Source organism: Thermobia domestica, chromosome 9 (assembly GCF_964235325.1).
Source record: "Thermobia domestica chromosome 9, izTheDome1.hap1.1, whole genome shotgun sequence".
NCBI classification, from domain to species: domain Eukaryota; kingdom Metazoa; phylum Arthropoda; class Insecta; order Zygentoma; family Lepismatidae; genus Thermobia; species Thermobia domestica.
In genome coordinates, this window is record NC_137462.1 from 131321535 (window position 1) to 131342253 (window position 20719).

General features: G+C 33.8%; 1 protein-coding gene across 1 annotated transcript in view; it reads left to right on the forward strand.

The window, feature by feature from the left end:
- LOC145661023 (uncharacterized) overlaps positions 1-20719 on the forward strand; it is a 100482-nt gene that overhangs the window by 11182 nt on the left and 68581 nt on the right. The window contains exons 3-5 of the mRNA XM_081726459.1: positions 4081-4220; positions 8022-8112; positions 14292-14417. Of these exons, the coding sequence (XP_081582585.1) occupies positions 4081-4220; positions 8022-8112; positions 14292-14417 (357 nt within the window). The remainder of the gene's footprint in view (positions 1-4080; positions 4221-8021; positions 8113-14291; positions 14418-20719) is intronic.

The window sequence follows — 20719 nt, forward strand, 5'->3', positions numbered from 1 at the left end:
GGGTTTGTCAATCGTTAATTTTTAAGCTATTGAAGGAAGTTTCTCGGCCATGGAATTAAAATACGTCAGAAACCTTAGCACATTATAACGAAATACTTTAGTTTGTATAATATTTACCTGTACCATGGGCAAAAAGTGCTCATAAATATGTAATATACTTAGTAGAATGTTCATTTTAAATTAACAGAAAAGAAGAATGTTTTTAATATATGTAAGAGATTATTATGGGATAGTTGTGACTACGTACAGGTTATGTGTTGACCTAGTCAAGTGAATTTATGTATTTCACGGTTTTAAAAGGAGAATATTTAAGACATATCAAGCAATAAAGGTGAGACTAATGATCTTTAAATATCTGAGTTGATTCTTGCATAAAGAAAAGTAATTATCGCTTCGTAACTTATGTTTTAAAAGGCGAACCAGGTTGACGACGCTTTTCTATAGTGTCGTTATAAAAATTTGGTTTACCAAACCCGGGACTTTTGAAAATTCAGTTCCCGAAGAAGGAAAGTAGGGCTGAATTTACTTTGATATTACCATTTATGAATACGAACTTAACCGTATTACGAAGCGGTAAGATCATCATAAGAAAAATGGATAGCGAAAGGGTGCAGCAAGAATCAAACGCTAGTAATCAAGGTGAAATTAGTGCAACACCAAGTTTGTCATCTGAGGATCGACTCTTGTTAGCTGTGCAGCGACAAATTATGCAAATGACGACCGAGATAAAACAAACCATGGAACAGAAGCTCAATGAATCTAACACAAACATGGAACAGAAGTTCTATGAAGCTAACAAGGCCATGGAACAGAAGTTAAACGAATCTCACCAGACCATGGAACAGAAGTTCAACGAATCTAGCCAGACTATGGAACAGAAGATAGAACTGAAATTCAACGAAGCTAGCAAGCAGTATGAAGAATTAAGCAGACGGATAGAACGGATAGAACTGAAATCAGACGATACGAAACAAACAATCGTCCAGGTGATGAACGATATATCCTCGCAGTTTGAAGAGAAGTTAAAAAGGATAGCCGATGAGTGTCAAGAAAAGCACGATCATCAAAATCAAGAAATCTGTGCTGTAAAAAAGGATTTAACATTAATAGAATCTTCCGTTAAACAGCAAAAGATCCAGTTGGCTACTATGCAGGAAGAAATTAAAACGTTACAGGCTAGAGACAACATTTATCGCAATAATCTGAGCAGTGATCGCTTCGAGTTTCCCCAATCACCGGATATAAATACGCCTTCGCCAGAATCTGAGGAGGATATTATATTAGAGGAAAATTGTCCGAAGATCACTGATGAACGAAATATGGATGGTATCATGACACAACACGCAACGGACCGGAACAATCACATCACAAGAACAAGGAGTGAGAAAAGAAAGGTAAAGTTAAGTGTCAAGATGAGCGAAATCAAAGCCATGAGTAAATTTAGTGGTAAGTGCAATGAAAATGCTAGTTCTTTCTTAGAGAAATTCCAAGACGAATGCAATATAATGTCTATCGACCGATCACAATACATAAAATTAATACCCCATGTATTACTCCCACCTTGTTCCTTATGGTTTAAGGCAATACGTGATCACATTAGTACATATGAGGAATTTAAAGCGGCATTGATCGCGAATTACGAAAATGACTTTTTGCTGGCAAACAGAGATGCCACCCTTAGAAATCAACATTTCAATCCTCGATTGCACAAATCAATTGTAGAGTTTGTTGTAAATGTCTATAACGAATTAAAGGTTGTTAATCCCTTGCAATCGGAATCAAGAATAATTGCATCGATTCGCAATTTGCTTCCATTTAAATTACAGCAGATATTATTTTCCACACAATGTATGAGTTTCAGTCATTTATTAATGCTTGTACAATGCTACGAAACTCAATATCATGCTATGAATCTAACACAACCAGGAATGGGTAAAAATAAGAATAATTCAGATCATTTGGTCCCTGTTCGGAATTTGAATATCCGAAGTGTGAATAATACTGAACCGAACCTAAGACGAGTATACTCTAGCACTCAAAATGAACAAAATAGACAAGGTTATGTAGGGAATCCGCCTAACCTAATCAACCGAAGTAGACACAAAAATAATAGAAATACATGTCGAAATCCTAGAGATGCTACCAATCCTATGTATAGACATAATCATTGTTCACGAGATGGTACTTCATATCAAAATTCAAATCACGATGAAAGACATGTACAACCTAATGTAGAACCTAATCACGATTGTGCGGTACAGTGCACTTTATTAGATTCATATGCCAGTGCGAATGTAACATGATTACCGCTAACGAAATTAGGTTAAACCCATGTTGGTTATAGATTCTTTGTGAATTTTCGTTTTAAAGTTTGTGTTAATATTAATAATGAAAACGATTGTTATAAGTATTTGAAATGCTCAAATAAATAAGAATGAAAAAGAATAATAATAATGAAAAATGTGTTTATATAATAACAAAAGGGTGTCTTTTGTTTCTGTAAAATAAATTTATTTACTTCTATTTGATTATTCAAACGTAGGTTATGTTTAATTTTTATTCTTTCTTATTAATGTGAAGAATCATAATTCAATTTATAATTAGTTAAAGGCAAAGATTATTTATATTGGATTGATTTGTGTTTAATTATCAAAGATTATGTTAAGAATAAGATCCATTCTATAAAATCAATTATTCAATGACTACCTTGAATGAAATTCTTCTTTATTTATGACATCTTAGTGCTACTATGTATACATTAAAATTGCAACATCTAACTTATTTGTTATACAATGCGCCCGAAAAGAACAAATATTATTTGTCATATCACCGTTTGTAATAATGATCGAAACTAGTAATCTTGATAATTTGTGTTTCACCCTCGTTAATTATATTTATAAGCGACGATGTTTTTAATAATAAAGAATAAATAATAATGTAATAAAAGATAAATATTAATGAAATCAAAGATTTATTGTGAATGTATTTATTGTGAATGATAATAATTAATATTTTATATATATGAGGGTTAACCAAAATGTAATGAAGATATATACGAGGTGTGATCAAAATATAAAGAACATATGTAATGTACGAACATTAATGTAATCAGACCAGTGGTTCTTGAATATAAAAGCCAAGCCTACTCATGACTTTTATATTCAGTCCCTTTATCGGGCGACATTTTCTATAACGAAATACTTTAGTTTGTATAATATTTACCTGTACCATGGGCAAAAAGTGCTCATAAATATGTAATATACTTAGTAGAATGTTCATTTTAAATTAACAGAAAAGAAGAATGTTTTTAATATATGTAAGAGATTATTATGGGATAGTTGTGACTACGTACAGGTTATGTGTTGACCTAGTCAAGTGAATTTATGTATTTCACGGTTTTAAAAGGAGAATATTTAAGACATATCAAGCAATAAAGGTGAGACTAATGATCTTTAAATATCTGAGTTGATTCTTGCATAAAGAAAAGTAATTATCGCTTCGTAACTTATGTTTTAAAAGGCGAACCAGGTTGACGACGCTTTTCTATAGTGTCGTTATAACATACCAAAGATATATGTGGAATATTTGCAAAGCAATCTCTGCTGGTGAGTGTTCACCGAATCTCGCATCAAGAAGTCCTGGAAAATGAACCCATGCAAGATGGATCACTATTGGCAACAGAGTGCTTAGAGTGTACATAAGCAGTACTGACCCATCTTCGAACTTAAAGGAGCTGATTACATTCATCATGAAAGTGTATGATCCGACGTGGTTTTACATTAAATGTAACAATACTATCTAGGATGCTTCTGAGAACTTATATCGTACTATAGCCTTTTCACGCTACTTCAACAATGAACTGAAACTCATTGTAGATAGGACAATTCAGAGCAGTGGTTTCTTAGCGCATCCGGAGAATTTACTGGTATCTGTGCTCGCCGATGATCGAAAACATATTCAAGAACTAGCTATGCCTAGAATCCTTGACGCAAGGTCAAAAAGGTCAAACCAAACACTTCCTAAACGCAAGTTCAGTATTCCAGCTATATACTTTAGTGCTCAGAATTACATTGATTTAAGCAACTGGCAGGAACGCGAAGTAACCGAGCCACCTCTGACGAGCCATTTGTCGGAGGAGGACCTACAGAAATGGGTAACAAAATATTCGTTTGTCCTTTCGCCTGTTTTCCATTTGCCATGTCTACCCAAGCAGTCGACAGGTGAGTTAAAACTGTTACCGAAGCTTCGTCTGAAGTGTGTGCTGTCTTAACTCGAAAAGGATTTACCAGCGCAAAACTTTTGTATAGTTCAATTATGTCCACATTCGAAACAAAATCTGAATACAAACCAACGAGATAAAGAGATACTTTCCAAACGTAGGGTGGATGGGATGGGAGGATTCGGGAAACTCTACACGTAGTCACCTCCTAGGGGTGAGTTCTGGTTGATTCTATGAACCAGCAAATAGCTGCATATCAAAAATAATTTCAATGCAAAATTGTTAGATTTACATAATGTATCTTAATCTCGATGTATTTTTAGATATTACTGTGAAACTGCATTTTAAAACTTGTTGGAGGTAATGAAGATGAAGGAAAAATATTTCTAAAAATAATCGAAATTGTACTAGTCACGCACAAGGCTTGACATCTAGTAGGATATTATTTGACATTTCTTAAAAATTGTCAGTGTCTTTAGTGAATTTTGGGATTTACTGTATAAATTCCAAAAGTTTAAGGCCTGTGCAGGTATAAGATAAACTACAAAACATATTTTAAAACCATGGGTGTTATGGTAGTGAACACAACTTTCTTAAGCTAGTGTAAAGTGATTTGGCTGATTTTAAAACATTTTTTTAATGTGTTAAGTGAAATTTCGAAATTTACCATAAAAACTGCAAATTTTCATGTCCTTGCGAGGAATGAAGATGCTAGTTATTTTTAAAATCATGAATGGTGCAACTAATTTAGTCATTATGCAACTTTTGTCACCTAGTTCGATTTCATTGGGCAGTTTCTTTTTTTCAAAAAAATCAACATTTTCTAAAATTCAAATTTTCATAAAGACTGCGGAATTTTGAGACCCTTGCGTGGAGTGAAGTACAAAAATTATGAAAAAATCGCGAATAGTCAGTACACAACTTTTGACAGCTAGTGCTATATAGTTAGACAGCTTTTGATAATCTACCCCCATTTCGCTCCACTCTACACTACAGTACTTCTATCTTTAAGAACCTCTCATATTTCGAAGGTTGTAATCTTCACAGGATCTTTAGGAAATTCTGCCAGAGTATAGTAGAACTTTACAGCATACCAGACGTTATTACAAAATTTACCATAACTGATCTGCTTGACAATGGCACGCACTCACGCATAACACATGATCTTTGAATCAATTTTAGGATCTAAACAGGACTTTTTTGCCTTCTTAATTGCTTGGATACAGATGTATCACTCACCAATTAGAATAATTTAAAAGCATGCCACTACAGAAAATACCTGAGATTATACTGTGCCTGTCATCAATCGTATTACACACACTAAAAGGCAGCATACATTATCCACAACACAACATGTTCTCCTTATGAAGAACTGCAACTTTTTGCGCTTATTTCGCCGATATTTGGCTTCTCCACTCTTTGTAATTGCAGGATATAAGTTACCAGCAACTTCACTTGATCTCCACGGCCTTCTTCAACTTCGCAACTTTAGGACCGTATACTTCACTCTAAAGACCTTAACCCCAAATGTAGCAATTGGAACCTTTTCATTAACAACAATGCACGAATTCTTATAAATACTTATCTTGGCCAATTGGATCTCACTCCAACACCACATCTGTAGCCAACCCCTTTTTATCGCTATGGAATACCATCCTGGTTTAGACCTTCTACATGCATTGTCCTCCTACGCAACCAAGAATCGGTTACTGCATTGGATTCAGATCTCAACTTTGTCTCAAGTGACCTTCTCGACATTCTTCACCTGATATCCGCTTACCAAGTTTCTCCACAAAAACTAATCTCCACTTTCGTACATGTTTAATATCAGATACCAGTTTCTTCTCTAGATGATTCGGATCCCGGACTATTGAATCTGACATTCCAACTACTCTTTGCCTACATCTTTACAAAGCACCATGCTATTACTCTAAAACCTAGATGCTCTAAATCGAGATTCGTACCGACCTACTTGCGATCCTCACTGTTTGTCATGTCATTGCCGGAAAATAGATCTCTATCCTTTTTAATAAAACTTTATACATTAGTCTCGCTGAAAAGCTCAAGAACATTATTTGTCATCTTGGCGGACTCCATGAGATACTAAACTAAATTTACCTACGTACATTCGCAAATAAGCTGAAAGATCAATTCAATCCCAATGTAAAACCATATGAATAAATACATAGATGACGATAATCTTTGAGAAAGAATGGTGGAGTTTCGTGAGGCTAATGTGCACGAATGACAACTCAGTTTACTCAGTGCAAAAGCAACACATGCTGCTACACGGATCTACTCTTCTGTGACAAGGAACATTATAAAGTGAGTTTCCATGTTAATATGTTTCTTTGTATGCAAGGCAAAGCAATACATACGAACAGGTGATGATCAACTGTTAACTTTTTCGGTCCGATATAACTTGTGTTACGGTGTCAATTGCTTAGTTGATTGTTGACTTCAGGCGTTTCACATTGTGGATTTTATCACGGTATTCAATCTCTTTGACAAAACTTAACAAGAAAAAAATCCAGTGCTGTGAGCTTGGGGCTGTTTGAGAGCTAAGAATGGGTCTCTGAGGGCAGATTTTATGGTTTCCAAAAGGAACATCCAAAACACGTAACACAATACAAGTAAAGTCAGATGGTATCCCTCGGCAGCATGTAGTGTGGCATTTGAACGTGCCATGCTTTGAATGGTGCAGACGTGAAAACATATTGGCATCCAAATACACTTTAACATATTTCATTTGTCGCAATATGTTCGATTCTAGTAGCAGTGTATTTGTTTTAGCAATGAATAAACTATTTGAACTGAAAAAAAAATGGTGTATTAATCCACCCGAAAAAGGTCACAACTCATGCAGAGCAGCAGCCCCACCAAACTCCATCATTCTTTCTCGAAGACCATATTTTATCATTTATATATTTTATTTCATTTCTGTAATTTCAGATGGAAGCAACTGCTTCAAATTAAACATTAGCGAAAGCATGTGAGAGAAAAAAGAAATTACACGTATTCACTGTTTGTAAATAATTGATAAATATTATATTACACAACTCATTTATCACATAATATCAATGAATAGTATATCACATAATGAGTGTAAGAAGAAGTAATGAAGAAAATCAAAGAATAACTCGTAAGCTTTAAAGAAGTATCTGAGATTGAAAGTGACAATAATACTACTGTAAATATATATAATATCTTGTTGTTCTTATAGGCTTTGATAATTTTGAGTTATAAAGTGTGTTATGTAAAGAGTTGCTAGACATCTGTTATTTGTACAGACAATTTGTATTCTCCGCATCGTGCTCTTTAAAACAGTGTCAAAATGTCCGTACTTTTGCTTAGATATAGGAAAATAGCTTACTTACGTTAATTATTCACTACTGCATCGACTCCACGCTTACCACGGAAAAATAGCAGGAGTTGCATACTCTTTTATTTTAAAGATACTGAGAGATCACGAAATAGATTTTGGCCTCTGTCACAAAGTCGAAGAGGCCTGGCTGGTAAGTTTTGAATGGTGCAGAGAATTATGAGCAATGAGAAAAGTTCGTTAGTTAAACCGGAAATACGTTATTCCGATCCCCGGTCAATAAGCCTCGCCCTGAAAAGCCCATCATAACTTTGACGTCTCTTAGCTAGCATGAATTTCCATTGTTTAACACATATTGAGAACTTAACATGTATTGAAATAAATATCATGTAAATTTACAAAAAAAGAAAGAAAAATAAAAATATTTCCGTGTGTATTTAAATAACATAATCAGATTAGTTTAACTGTTCTGACTTTCAGGATAGAATTTTATGACAGTAGAGTATTAATTTCAACGTTAATCTTGTTATGGATGGATACACTGTACAGTGATGTAATGCTAGAATCTTTGGTAAGTATACACTCAACTGTTTTAACACGTTGGCTGCCATGTATATCAAATTGATACACAAGGTGATTTTTCTGGTATGCCGTGTGCATCAAATTGATATACATATTCCAGACAGGGTGTATACATGAGAGAGGCATCGGCCTGGTACTTACCTAACTTTTATCTTGGGAAACCTGGGAAACATTAAAAGAAGAAAAACAAACAGCAATCATATAACCACTACATATTATTTTGTATGTTGTATCTCACAATTTTCTTTTCTATTCGTAACAAAATGTATAAGGAGAAAAATTGAAGTACATCAATACGTTCAGTTTTGAAACGGAATAAATTCAACATGTTCTAATTCATTCTCTTCATCTTCATTCGATTCCTCACTATCATCTACTCCTATCCCATAATATCCTTCATCTTGAATGTCTGTTATATCCGGTGCTGCACTTTCTTTTGTTTCCAGTCCATCTTCTGTTGTACTTTGTTCTGTCACACAAGAAGTAAAGGGATTCATATTATTTACCCCAGGGGCTGTATCAATATGAAGTCTCTGAATCTCGGCCAGGGACCTTTCGTACACTTGAAAAGCGTCAGACAATTTAAAATATGGATTAATTTTGACGTATGTTTCAACATACGCTGTAAGATGTTCATTAAGTTCTTTCAGCGATTCTAAGTATGAGCTCTGTGCTGAATTTTCTTCCATTCTGAGATTATTTGTCCCAGAAATTGTATCAATACGAAGTCCCTGAATTTCGGCCACAGACCTTTCGTACACTTGGAACGCATTAGACAATGTAGAATGTGGATTCATTTTAACGTATGTTTCTACATACGCTGAAAGATTTTCATTCAGTTGTTTCAGCAATGCTAAGTATGGGCTCTCTGCTGAATCTTCTTCCATTCTCTTCTCGGAGTCCTCACCTTGAGTGCCAGTAAATGTTATTTTTTTGGTATTAACCACAGTGTCAGTATTCTGATTGTTCATATTGCCATTCATTATATTATTAAAATCATCAATATTATCCTCTTCATCTGACAATGTTAATTTTATAGGAACTCTCTTTGATTTTCTTGTCGATACCGAATTCGAATCACAAGACAGTGGTTTTGCATGCCCATTGTTCGTAAAAGATTCAATAGATTGGGAAGAGCATATGCTACTACATGTCGTTGTTAATTCCTTCATAGAACAACTTGATTCAACTAATGCATCAGTTGATGATTCTGGTAACTGTTGTGTTTCCCAAAATTTTGCATATATTTTATTTTCATCGATATTATTATGTGTTGCAATCTCCTCAGATGGGACAAGTTGTTGTTTCGGTTCGCCAATTTGTTGAGCACTTGATGACGTTCCGAATATCTTGTGTACAAATTCTATGTATTGAGCGAAAATATCTGTTAGGTCACAATATGGATCACTTTCAATACAATAATCAACATAATCAACCAACGTTTTATTTAAAAAGTACAAATTTTCTGAGATAGTGTCTTTAGTTTTGCAGTTACCTGCATTTTCTTCCGTTCTAGCTTCCAGTGATACCCAGGTTGGGTGATTTGATGATGTATTGGAATCCAACAATCCAATGGTAAAGTCATTTTGCGTTGGTCTCGATGATGAAGATCTTAGTTGATGATTTTCATTTTCACAAGCACCATTTGGAAGGCGACAAAAGATGTCTTCATTTATGGTAAATTTCCCTTTGTTTCCTAACTTGCTTTTAACAAACTTGAAATTTTCATACCATGCCGAACTTATTAACCCGATGGGTATGTCATATGCTGATGGAGTTAATTTGATTTGAACAAGATTCAAGGGAAGATTTGGGTTGGTAATATCAACGTAGCTGTTTCTCAAGCGAGGTTCAAGTGTTCTTCTTTTAAATGCTACAGCATTACTACTATCATCAGGAACATTAGTTGTGATGGCTGAAGTAGTCGCGAAATCGACATTAAACACGTTTGGGTCTTCTTTTTCTGGAGCTTCGTCTTGCTCAGGTAGACATGGTAATGTAGTTGGTGGTAAGGGCAAACTCTTTACTAGGGCAAAAATTTCGTCATCAAGCTCGGGTGTAGTTTTTATTGTAGGCGATCTATTCAATGGGGTAAAACTATCGATATCCAGTTGGGTACTATTAATAGTTGTAGACGATCTATTCAATGAAGTAAAACTGTCGACATCAATCTGGGAAGTAGAAGTAGTCGTTAATAGCGATGGATCTACTAAAGTAGAGCTTCCGACAAGAAGCTGGATATTATTAGTAGTTGTAGGAAGTGTATTCAGCGGGGTATAATCACCGACATCAAGCCGGGTAGTAGTAGTAGTATTAAATGACCGAAGAGATTCCATAGTTTCTTCAATTTCTTTTCTATCTTTTGAGTAGTTTGATTTGGCATTACTTTCACTCGTAGAATTAAAATATGTATTAGAAGCATAGTTAAAAGCTGATTCTGTTGACAGTTTATTTTGATTAGACTGTATACTTTTCCTAATTGATGGTTTCCTTTCCTTGTTCTTCTTTGAAACGGTGGAAGATACATTGGTAGATTTTGGTTTCTTTTTCATGTAAGAAAATGGATCGTTTCTTTTCTTTTTTCTTTTCAACATTTTTCTTCTTTCTTTTTTTCTTTTTTTTTTTTTTTTTTTTTGACTAACACTAAAAAATGGAACGAGTATAGTATAGATTCAGCGTTTTCGCATATGAAGCAAACAAGTGCGTTACATAGTAACTTAAATATGATTACAAAATTCATGTCTTTAACAATGAAACAAAAAGTGAGTTTAGAAAAATATTTCTTTAAAAAAAAACTAGACTAACACACGTAAATCTACACAAAAGCAATATCATGATGTTGGTATGTAAATAGAAATGTTTTGTTAGTGTATTGGTCACACATCAAAATATTTATTTGTAAATAAAATCACATTTCTGTAGCTTTAGTACACTTTATTCACAGTTTATACTTAACTATGTAGCAGTATAATACGTGTTAATGAGTTAAGTGCATGCTCCCCGAGCAAGAAATTCACTATAGTGATTCATATGGCTACACTACAGCTGTGTTTTTTTTGATCAAAAGATCCAATGTATTCTGTAAAAATACGAAAACTCGATTTATGGACCGTTCAAAAATTTTGTGGCCTCTTATCCAAGATAGAATATATTTAAATCAACGATCCAAAAATAATTTTTGTAGGCCTTATATCTGGAGAGCAGCCAAACCCAAATTATCACTTAACTCAGTATGATGTCCTTATTCCGTTGAAAATACGAAATTTGATTTAGGGGCCGTTCAAACATTTTGTGGTTCCTGATCCAAAAACTAAATATTTGCCAAGATCGTAATCTCTTGATCCATTTTTTGGATCATTTCTAAAATTCTTGTTTCTATTGTCTTATGTACAAAATAAACAGAATAGTCCCTTGTTTTAGTATAGTGATTGTCTATCTTTTTCTGTTTTTGGTGCACGAATGGTCTAACTTAAAAGTGTAATGTGCTCCTATTAATATGTTGGTAAAATCATCAGGTAACAAGTTTTATTTTCAAATGGTCCTCGTTATGTCTTGCATCATTAAAACATAATGGTCGATCTGTTCCCATGCTATTCAATATACTAAGGATTGAATTGCCTATCTTTGATAGATCTATTCTTATATTGTTATTCTCCCATATTCTCAGTCTCCCAGAAGTATTCGTACAGTATGTAACACAAAGAGACCGAGTGTAATAAAAAGAAAGAAAGAAAGTTGTTTATTCGTTATAGTGGAATTAAAATTATAGACCAATTTTTATAGGCTCATGTAAGTTCGAGATATAAACACAGTGATATAGCTTTAGAAAAAAAATCTACACACGAGATCATGATTAATTTTCATGTATAACTTAGTAATACGAACAATTGAAGAAAGAAAATAGAATAAGCCAACCATAACTGACGCTACCTAAGCTAAATTTATCTCAAGACAATATAACCTAAATTAAGCTAACCAAATACAAAATAATTAGATCTTACCTGGACTAAGCGAATCAAATCTAAGGTGGTAAATAGAAACACAATGTTTAGATGTGGTTACCATATACTTCATTAGCTGAACGTTGGTAAACTTTGTTGAGTTTCTTCCAATAATACTCACTCTTTAGAATATTGTTCGCAAAGAAAAGAACACCATGTCATACATACTACTTCATATTGGCGACTATATATTAGTTGTATTCAACAACACACATTAATAGTTAAATTCATATAAAATAAAGTAAATTGTCTATATGTTGCATATGTCTTATATCAGTAATGCATACATATAATAATTAAAGTGTTAACTGTACAACACTTTAGCACTCATTATCTTAATTTTGTTAGATTTGTTAGTTTCGGTAAGATTTCCTTTTGTTACTTTAGATTTGTTTAGGTTAGCTGAGGTTGACTTAGTTTAGACGATCCTAGATTGGGACAACTGAGATTTTTGAAGGATAAGTTAAGCTTAACTTCGGTTTGTTTAAATTAGTTTAGGATATTGTTATCTTGCTTTTATCAGGCTATACCAGTGTGTAACGAAGGTCCTGGACCATAGGCTACATTCGTTATGAGTAAAATAGTTATCAGAAAGTAGTGGGAAACAGGTGGTTTCCAATCTAAAATGGTAGGATTTTTTCAATTGCACCAGCCGTTTGGGTTTCACACTGATAATATCCCATTTTATTCATTTTTTTTTTTTTTTAAGAAAAAGGGGCGTCTCCGTTTAACCAGGCTGTTCCTTTGGCCCCTCACCATACCCACAATACAACATTGCTGTGGAATGGTTTCAAGATGTTCTGGGTTCTCTCACACAACAATATGCACGTTCTCAATGCTATATTTGAGTGGCATTTGATTCCGTTCGATCAACTTGCTGAACTGGCAACGTTACATTGTTGTTTAACATTACGCTAATTACTAGTGTGGAGCAGAAATAGGTGGAGCAATAGGGGAAGAATCCAGCATTTTAGATTCAAAACCACCAATTTCCAGCAACTTCTCTCTTTTTCAATGTTTTCATATCTCAACTCATAACGAAAAGAGCCTATATAAACCTTGTAATTAATACAAAATTCATCTTTATGACTTTTTTGTCTTAAAAGAAGCAAATATTCATGTAGAACTTGCACGGATAGATAGAATTTGGTAAAGATGGGACATATCAATCAACAGAACACGTAAAGCTAAACAAATACAACCTCTGACAATAATTCTGTGAATGAAGTCGCTGTGCTCGACCTAGCAACACTGGCGCAACGAAACACTGCACACGAGAAGCGAAAGGTGTTGCCACTGTTCAATTGTGAGTCAACTGTGGTCTGTATGAGACGCGTTATGCGAAATAAATGTTAGTGTGGGCGGTTCCAAACTGATAATCAAAATGAACGCACAAAGAATCAATCTGAAAATTTGTTTTAAGCTTGGCAAGACACAGGCGAAAACATTGAAAAGGTGAGAACATTAATCATGAACGATCGCTGATTAACTGTGCGAATGATTGCTGAGGAATTGAACATTAGCCATGAATCTGCGAGATATCCTCACCAACTGAACATTAGCCGTGAATCTGCGAGACTTATCCTCACCAACGATTTATGGAAAAGGAAAATGTATTATCGACTCGCGCCATATTACTTGACTGGTAACCAGAAGCACGCATGTGTTTTTGTCTCACAGGATTTTATCGCTATGGCGGATGAAAACCCTTTCTTGAACTGTATTGTTGCTGAGGATGAATCCTGGTGTGTGAGATACGATCCGAAAAAAAAAAGAAAAACGCCAAAGCATGCAATGGCGTTCTCCTGCATTACCTCGTGGGAAAAAGGTCAAAGCAGAAAAATCACACATCAAAACGATGCTAATCACCTTCTTTGACAGTAATGGCATAATCCACAGGGAATTTCTACCTGAGGGAACAACATTGAATGCTGCTACGTACGATGAGATTTTGAGACGTTTCATGAAACGAGTACAAAAGGTACGACCCCAGTACTCAGAACAAGGTTCATGGTTTCTAGTTCACGACAGTGCTCGCCCTTACATAGCCAATTCCTGGCCCAAAAGGGGGTGGTGCAAATTGACCATCCACCATACTCGCAAGATCTGAATCATCCCGACTTCTTTCTGTTCCCAAGCCTTAAACTTGTTTTTGACGATATTCCAGACATCCAACGTGACGAGGCTTTTGAGCACCATTCCGAAAGAAGACTTCTCAAAAAGTTTCCAGGACATATACAACAGTGCTCAGCATTGCATAGCTGCGGGAGGGACTACTTCGAAGGACAGTAAGGTAAGTCATTCATATTGTATCTAATTTCTATTGACGGGATCATTCACCGAACTTTATTGTCAGAGGTTGTAAGATGCTTGAAAGTAAATTCTAATGTTTACGAGAAGATCGATAAAAACGAATTTTTTGCTTCTAAAATAATTAGGTAGATATTTCCTATATTTATTGATAATTTTAAATCCTAGAAGAAATTGTTTATCTATTTATGTACTACATATATAAAAAATAATATTAAATAGAAGATTGCTTTTGTTTGTCTTCTCGTAATGATGACAAACATACTCCTGTAAAACAACCCTAGCACGCACACACTACTTGTAAAATGAGGTGATACGAAATGCAAAACACAATATGGATGAAAATTATCTTAAAATGGTGCAAAAGAAAAGGAAGAAACGAATGAGTGTATATAGAGGACTTGTTCATCTTAATTTAAATGTCTCAGCACACCGGCCACCGTAAACAGCAGGCTGATAGTGGTGTCTGTAGAGGACATGCTGTTAGTAATACAAAGATTGTCGGACAACAAGATAAGTGTAATTAAGGGTGGATCCATCGAACATCTTTCCTACAGTCAGCAACAAAAGTTCTTTCCATGTGGTAAAATTTATTTGGGAAATAACGGTGGTATGACTGAAACATTCAGAAAATTACTTTCTTATTAATTTACTGAAAACTGTACTCAAATTGTCCTTTCATTCTGAAGTTATTTTGCAATGTTTCATCTATAATCCATATTTGTTAGCTGTATTACCTTCATGATATTGTACCTTTGCTCTCAAAGTTCAAAATCTTCCAACAACTAGTTAGTTCCTGTATACTAGTTTTTTTTTTTTCCAACTGATGAACTTTCTTAAAGATTTCAAACACATTTCTTCCTAGATATATCTTTTAGTAGAATTCTACCTCAGTCATCTCAGGATTATGATCTAAAAACTCTTGCGATTTTTTCCTAACCATTGATGTTCAATACCATTGTCTTGATACAGCAATTATATGATTTAATGCCATCCATTAATTGTAATTTGTCTTTATCCCTTTTGCTTTACTCTGATCATACCATTTGATTCAAGAAACAATTCCATCTCAGAAGAAAAGTTTTATACAAATAAATACGCAGTGTAATACTTCTCTTATCAACAAATACAACATTTATGTATTCCTTCTTTCTTTATTTTTTCCTATAAGTACTTACAGCCTATAACAGCATAACTTATTATATACAGGTCCTCAGTCATATTTTTAGCTATATTATACCACTAAATTCCCTCAAAAATAATTTATATTGTATTTATCTTTCCGTACTTTACGGTGGCACACAATTATTGAAATAAAATACACTTCTATGATTGCGCATACATACTTTGTATGGTGGTTCGTGAACTATTATATCGTTTTATATATATAAAACGTTGTTATGACAACTTACAGACAAAAAAGACTCATCAAATTGACATATTAGAATCAATTTTGATTCTATTTCTTTTTCCGTATCTTCTTCTTCTTCTAACTAGTTAGTGCACATTTTAAAATTACACATTGCCCAGAAGTATAATAAAACATATTTAGAATTAAGCTGAAAAATACAAAGATATCGTTACAAACCTCCATCTATTTCCTCATCTACACAAAATTTTGAGGACACGTCGTCTCCCTGTCCACTCACCAGAGACGCCAGTGATATACACTATATTCATGGGCGCTGAGCCTCCCTCAAAGTTTGCCTGCCCCCCTTGGGATTTGGATATCCTTGCTTAGACCTTTGCTTAGATATCTGACAACGGAACTCATATTACATGCACGAACGCTACCTTTCCCCTTCCCCCAAAAAAGCTGCTCATAAATCGGCGGCCTCAGGAAATATGAGAAACTACTAAACAAATTTGGAGATTTTTTTAAATATTGGAAAGTATATTTTATTCTTAATGGTAAATGACTGCGTATTTTTACCATTTGCGTCGTCATTTCAGGTTTTGCTTTCAGTGGGGCGTGGGAGGCAAGATTCTTCAATGACGTGAGTGTAATGGTTTCTACATTATTATATTAAAATGTATATAACTTATGTCTCAAACTCAGGAACAAGGGTAATTGGCATCCATAACCCCTCTAAGTGACAAGCCTGATTATTACATTAGAATCCCACACAACTAAACAGTTTTAAAATATAACTCTTTATTGTAATTATTATTATACTAGTAATTGAACCCTTTATTGCAAAAAGCAAACATGTCCACATTTTCTTTTGCGTGATGATAATGGTTTCTAATAAGTCAATGGATCGTGTAGCACCGAAACGACACTTGTCCGCTCAATAACAATGGCATCGCGATGATTTCAGTTTTCCGTGTTATGGTGGAAATGTAAAGATAGTTTTATTTATTTATTTATTCATTTATTTATTTATTTATTTATTTATTTATTTATTTATTTATTTTACCTCTCCTGCAAACATTATGAAATGTGGACGTTTGCTTTCTGCAGTAAGCGGTTCAGTTGTTTTCTAGTGTAATAAAATTATAACATAAGTAAAAAAAAAAGGAAATCAGTTTAACAGTTTAAAAAAAATATATTTAAAAAAATTTTTAACATTGTTTTTTAGTAATAAAAAATGTGTGTTTTTAAGTTAAATTACAAAAAAAAATTTCAATAAACAGTTACACTTATTGTAAACTAATAAGGTTCTCCGGCAGTTACGTAGCGCAAAAAGTAATTAAGAAAACAAACAAGACTATTATGGAGAACCTCAAGGTCTGGCTAACAAAATTTATACAATATAAAAAGGTAAGGAAAAGATTTAAAAATCATTTTTAGCAACCAACCACAATTTGCATAACACGGGTAAAATATGAACATTTATAACGTAAATTGTATTTTTTATTTATATTAACTCGCTGTAATTTATATAAGGCTCCAAGATGGACAAATGGTCTCCTGCGAAAGAGCATAGTCTAAATTTGTATTTTTAGTCTTTAATTCATGTAAAATAAAGTCTTGGTTATTATTAAAAAAATATTAATCTGTTAATTAAAATCTAACAGGCAAGAAATCCCTAACTACCTCATTATTTAAAAATGGCTCCCCGAAAATAAAGTCTTGCTTATTATTAAAAAAATATTAATCTGTTAATTAAAATCTAACAGGCAAAAAATCCCTAAGTACCTCATTATTTAAACACTAGGCAGCGCAGAGAGAACAGTATATTAACGATATATTTAAAAATGTGTTTGCTTATGTAATGTTAGGTCCTACTATTTCAATAAATACAAGTTTTAAAGTGTATGCAGCCTCCTCTCCTGGAACTACCACATCATCTCCCGATCTTGCTTACTGTGGATTATCAATATTTTCGCAGCAGTACTTTTTATCCCCTATGTACTAAAATTCCCTTCGAGCTAAATAGTTTTAAATCATCACTAGTGGAAAACACTGCACTAAGTGTTATTTTTTATCAGCCACTGTACATTTAGATCTACAATGTAATTATGAAATACTACGTCATCGTCATTACATATCACAAAACCAGAAGAAGAATTAAGAAATAGATTATCTTCATTGTTATAATCGAAAGCCTTAGAAAAGTCAATGTTATATAATTCAGTTAAGGAGAACGAACACACATGGAGTAAATCTTGTAAAGTTTCCAATCAGTTATTACGTTTTCCTATCTAAGTAACAAAGATATAGCACATGTGTAAAGTGCAAAACTACATATATACACACAAGACACTTTTACATAAGAGTTGTTCTCTACCTGTTCATTTAACTCTTTAAAGAGAGAAACAGGTTTTTTCAGCACGTGGTAATTTTCAGCTACATTGTACTGTAGACAACCTACACATATTTTTATTTTGTCTTCCTTTTATAACTATTAAAAAATAACCAGAAATTATTTTTTAAAAAGTTGCACCCATCATGAATCATGGACATCATTTGAGGAAACTACTTTTCTCTTATGCTTTACGTGATACGTTTTATCTATATGTAAACAACACCAGTGAAATTTACTTGGCATCACTTTTAATTATTTTATTTTTGTGTGTCTGATTCTTTTAACCTGTCTGTAACATAGTCTGTTTATACACAACCTTTTGTTCCATACACCCTACGGCAACTGTAACTGGCCTGGCAGAACCCAGCCCACTAAAGTAGTAATTCGGAGAAGGTTTCAATATACATATGGCACAGTTAAAATGCATTCTTTCACATATCTAACTGAACCTCTCACACTACAAGATTCATTCGTGTATGTGTGTGTGTGTGTATGTATATGAACATATATTAAGTGAGTGTGTGTCTTGTGTGTTTTGCGATACAAGGAGAAAGATAAAAGAGGGAAAGGCTTGATCTAGAAAAATGAAATTGCTCGGACACTGGTGACGCGATGCGTTATGTTCTTGGATATATAAACATAAACTAGGTGACTGTTCCAAATTCCGGTACAGTTCGTAGTCTTAGAACTGGACCTGGTTCTTTCTTCAGCAGTGGATATATCAACAATGAAAACTCTTGTAAGTAATTCTTAATTTATCGTAATCATTTTTTAAATAATTATATTCAGGATTATAATATTAAAAACAGAAGTACAAGCTTAAAATGTTGTTATATCAACGGTAACAGGGAAACATTATCAATTAGGAAGCACTTTACAGCCTCTGGTTAAATATTATGTAACTGTTATTTAATGCTTGAATGGATTCTTGTGTACATCTGAAATGCTTATTTACGGAAAGTATGGTTTTCACCGGATGTTTCTGTTATATGATATTAAAGCACCTAAACTTTCATCAGTTATTATTATTATTATTATTATTATTATTTTCGACGAGGTTTTAAAAAGTATTGTCCTATATCAGTTCAAATCGATGTATATCTTTCTCTAACTTTGACTCGTGAAAATGAGATTGAACAATCTGTGATTAGGCCTGCAGCACATGGTAGGGAAATATAGTGCCCACAAGGAACCGTGCCACAGATATTTTGGGAAGTCTAAAAAAAATAGTTAAAATTAATAAGAATGTATGAAAATAAAATTTATGCGTTTGAATAAGGGCTGTACTCAGGTGTATATATGTCTAGGTAGATTACACATTCAGTAAAATTTATGAAAAGTGAAATGAAATTAAATATCTCAGTTTAACATTTCACTATTATGTCTGTTAAGCTAAGGAAGACAGATGATCAAGGCAAGTGAATGATGATGGAGGAAGTGGTAGAATAAGATTGTGGGAGGAAACGGGAGTACCCCGAGAAAACTCACGGACACGATGTTGTCCACCACAAACTTACTTGGTCGGGCATCGAACTAGGATTCTAAGCTCCAGAGGTAACCGCTCTGCCACTGAACCACTATGCACCCTTCAATAAAATTTAAAAGGAGATTATATGCTTTGGGTTATATGCATGTAAGGTAAGTTTAGAGAGATTGGTCGCGAACCAAGCTGTAATGGTCATCTATGATAGAGCTAAAGTTTTGAAGGACGCACATTGGCGTAACTAGGGATCCTTAGAACTTTGTCTCTCTTCCTCTAAACATCGGTTCTGGTTATGCCACTATATACTCCGTGCCATTTGGACTAATATTTGTTATAATACATACAGAAAGTGGGAATTAAGAAACTCTAAGTGATAAGGCGTTTCTAATTGCGAGCTCAAGTGTCTAAGTCAATGACTTAGAAGGATATCTTATTACTGATTTCAAAGTGTTAAAGAAAAGCAAATTGCATTAGAATAAAACTTGACTTCTAAGCAAATACAATATAACTTGTATATAGGTAGATTTTTAAAATCCACACCGTGAGAAATTAAATATACTAATATTTTGCTTACCTCTCTGTAAGCGACGCACATCACAATGAACGTCTTTCAAAATATGATTATTTCTGAATTACATGAGGCACATAAAAGAACTCTTTGAGTCTCTCAAATTTTGTACTGTTAAACATACATGTATCATAACTAGGGCTCGGAAGTTGAAGACCTAAAAATGGCTTTAAAAAAAAAAGGCCTATAGAAAGACCTAAAAATCTAGAAAAGGACCTAAACACTTGGGAAAAAAGACCCAATTTAATTAGAATTACAGATTTAATGAATATAAAGCTTAAGAAATACAAGCTTCTGGTAGGTTAACGATCTGTCCTTCTTCCAGAAACTGAAGTAAAAACTAAAATAAGAAAAATTCCCCTCTCTTATCCCCCACCTCTTGCTAGAGGACATTGTTACGCCTCCTTATCTGACTTGAGATTGTTGCAAATCTTGTCTTATCAGTCTAGTCGTTCATGAATGTCTTATCTTTTGAATTTTCT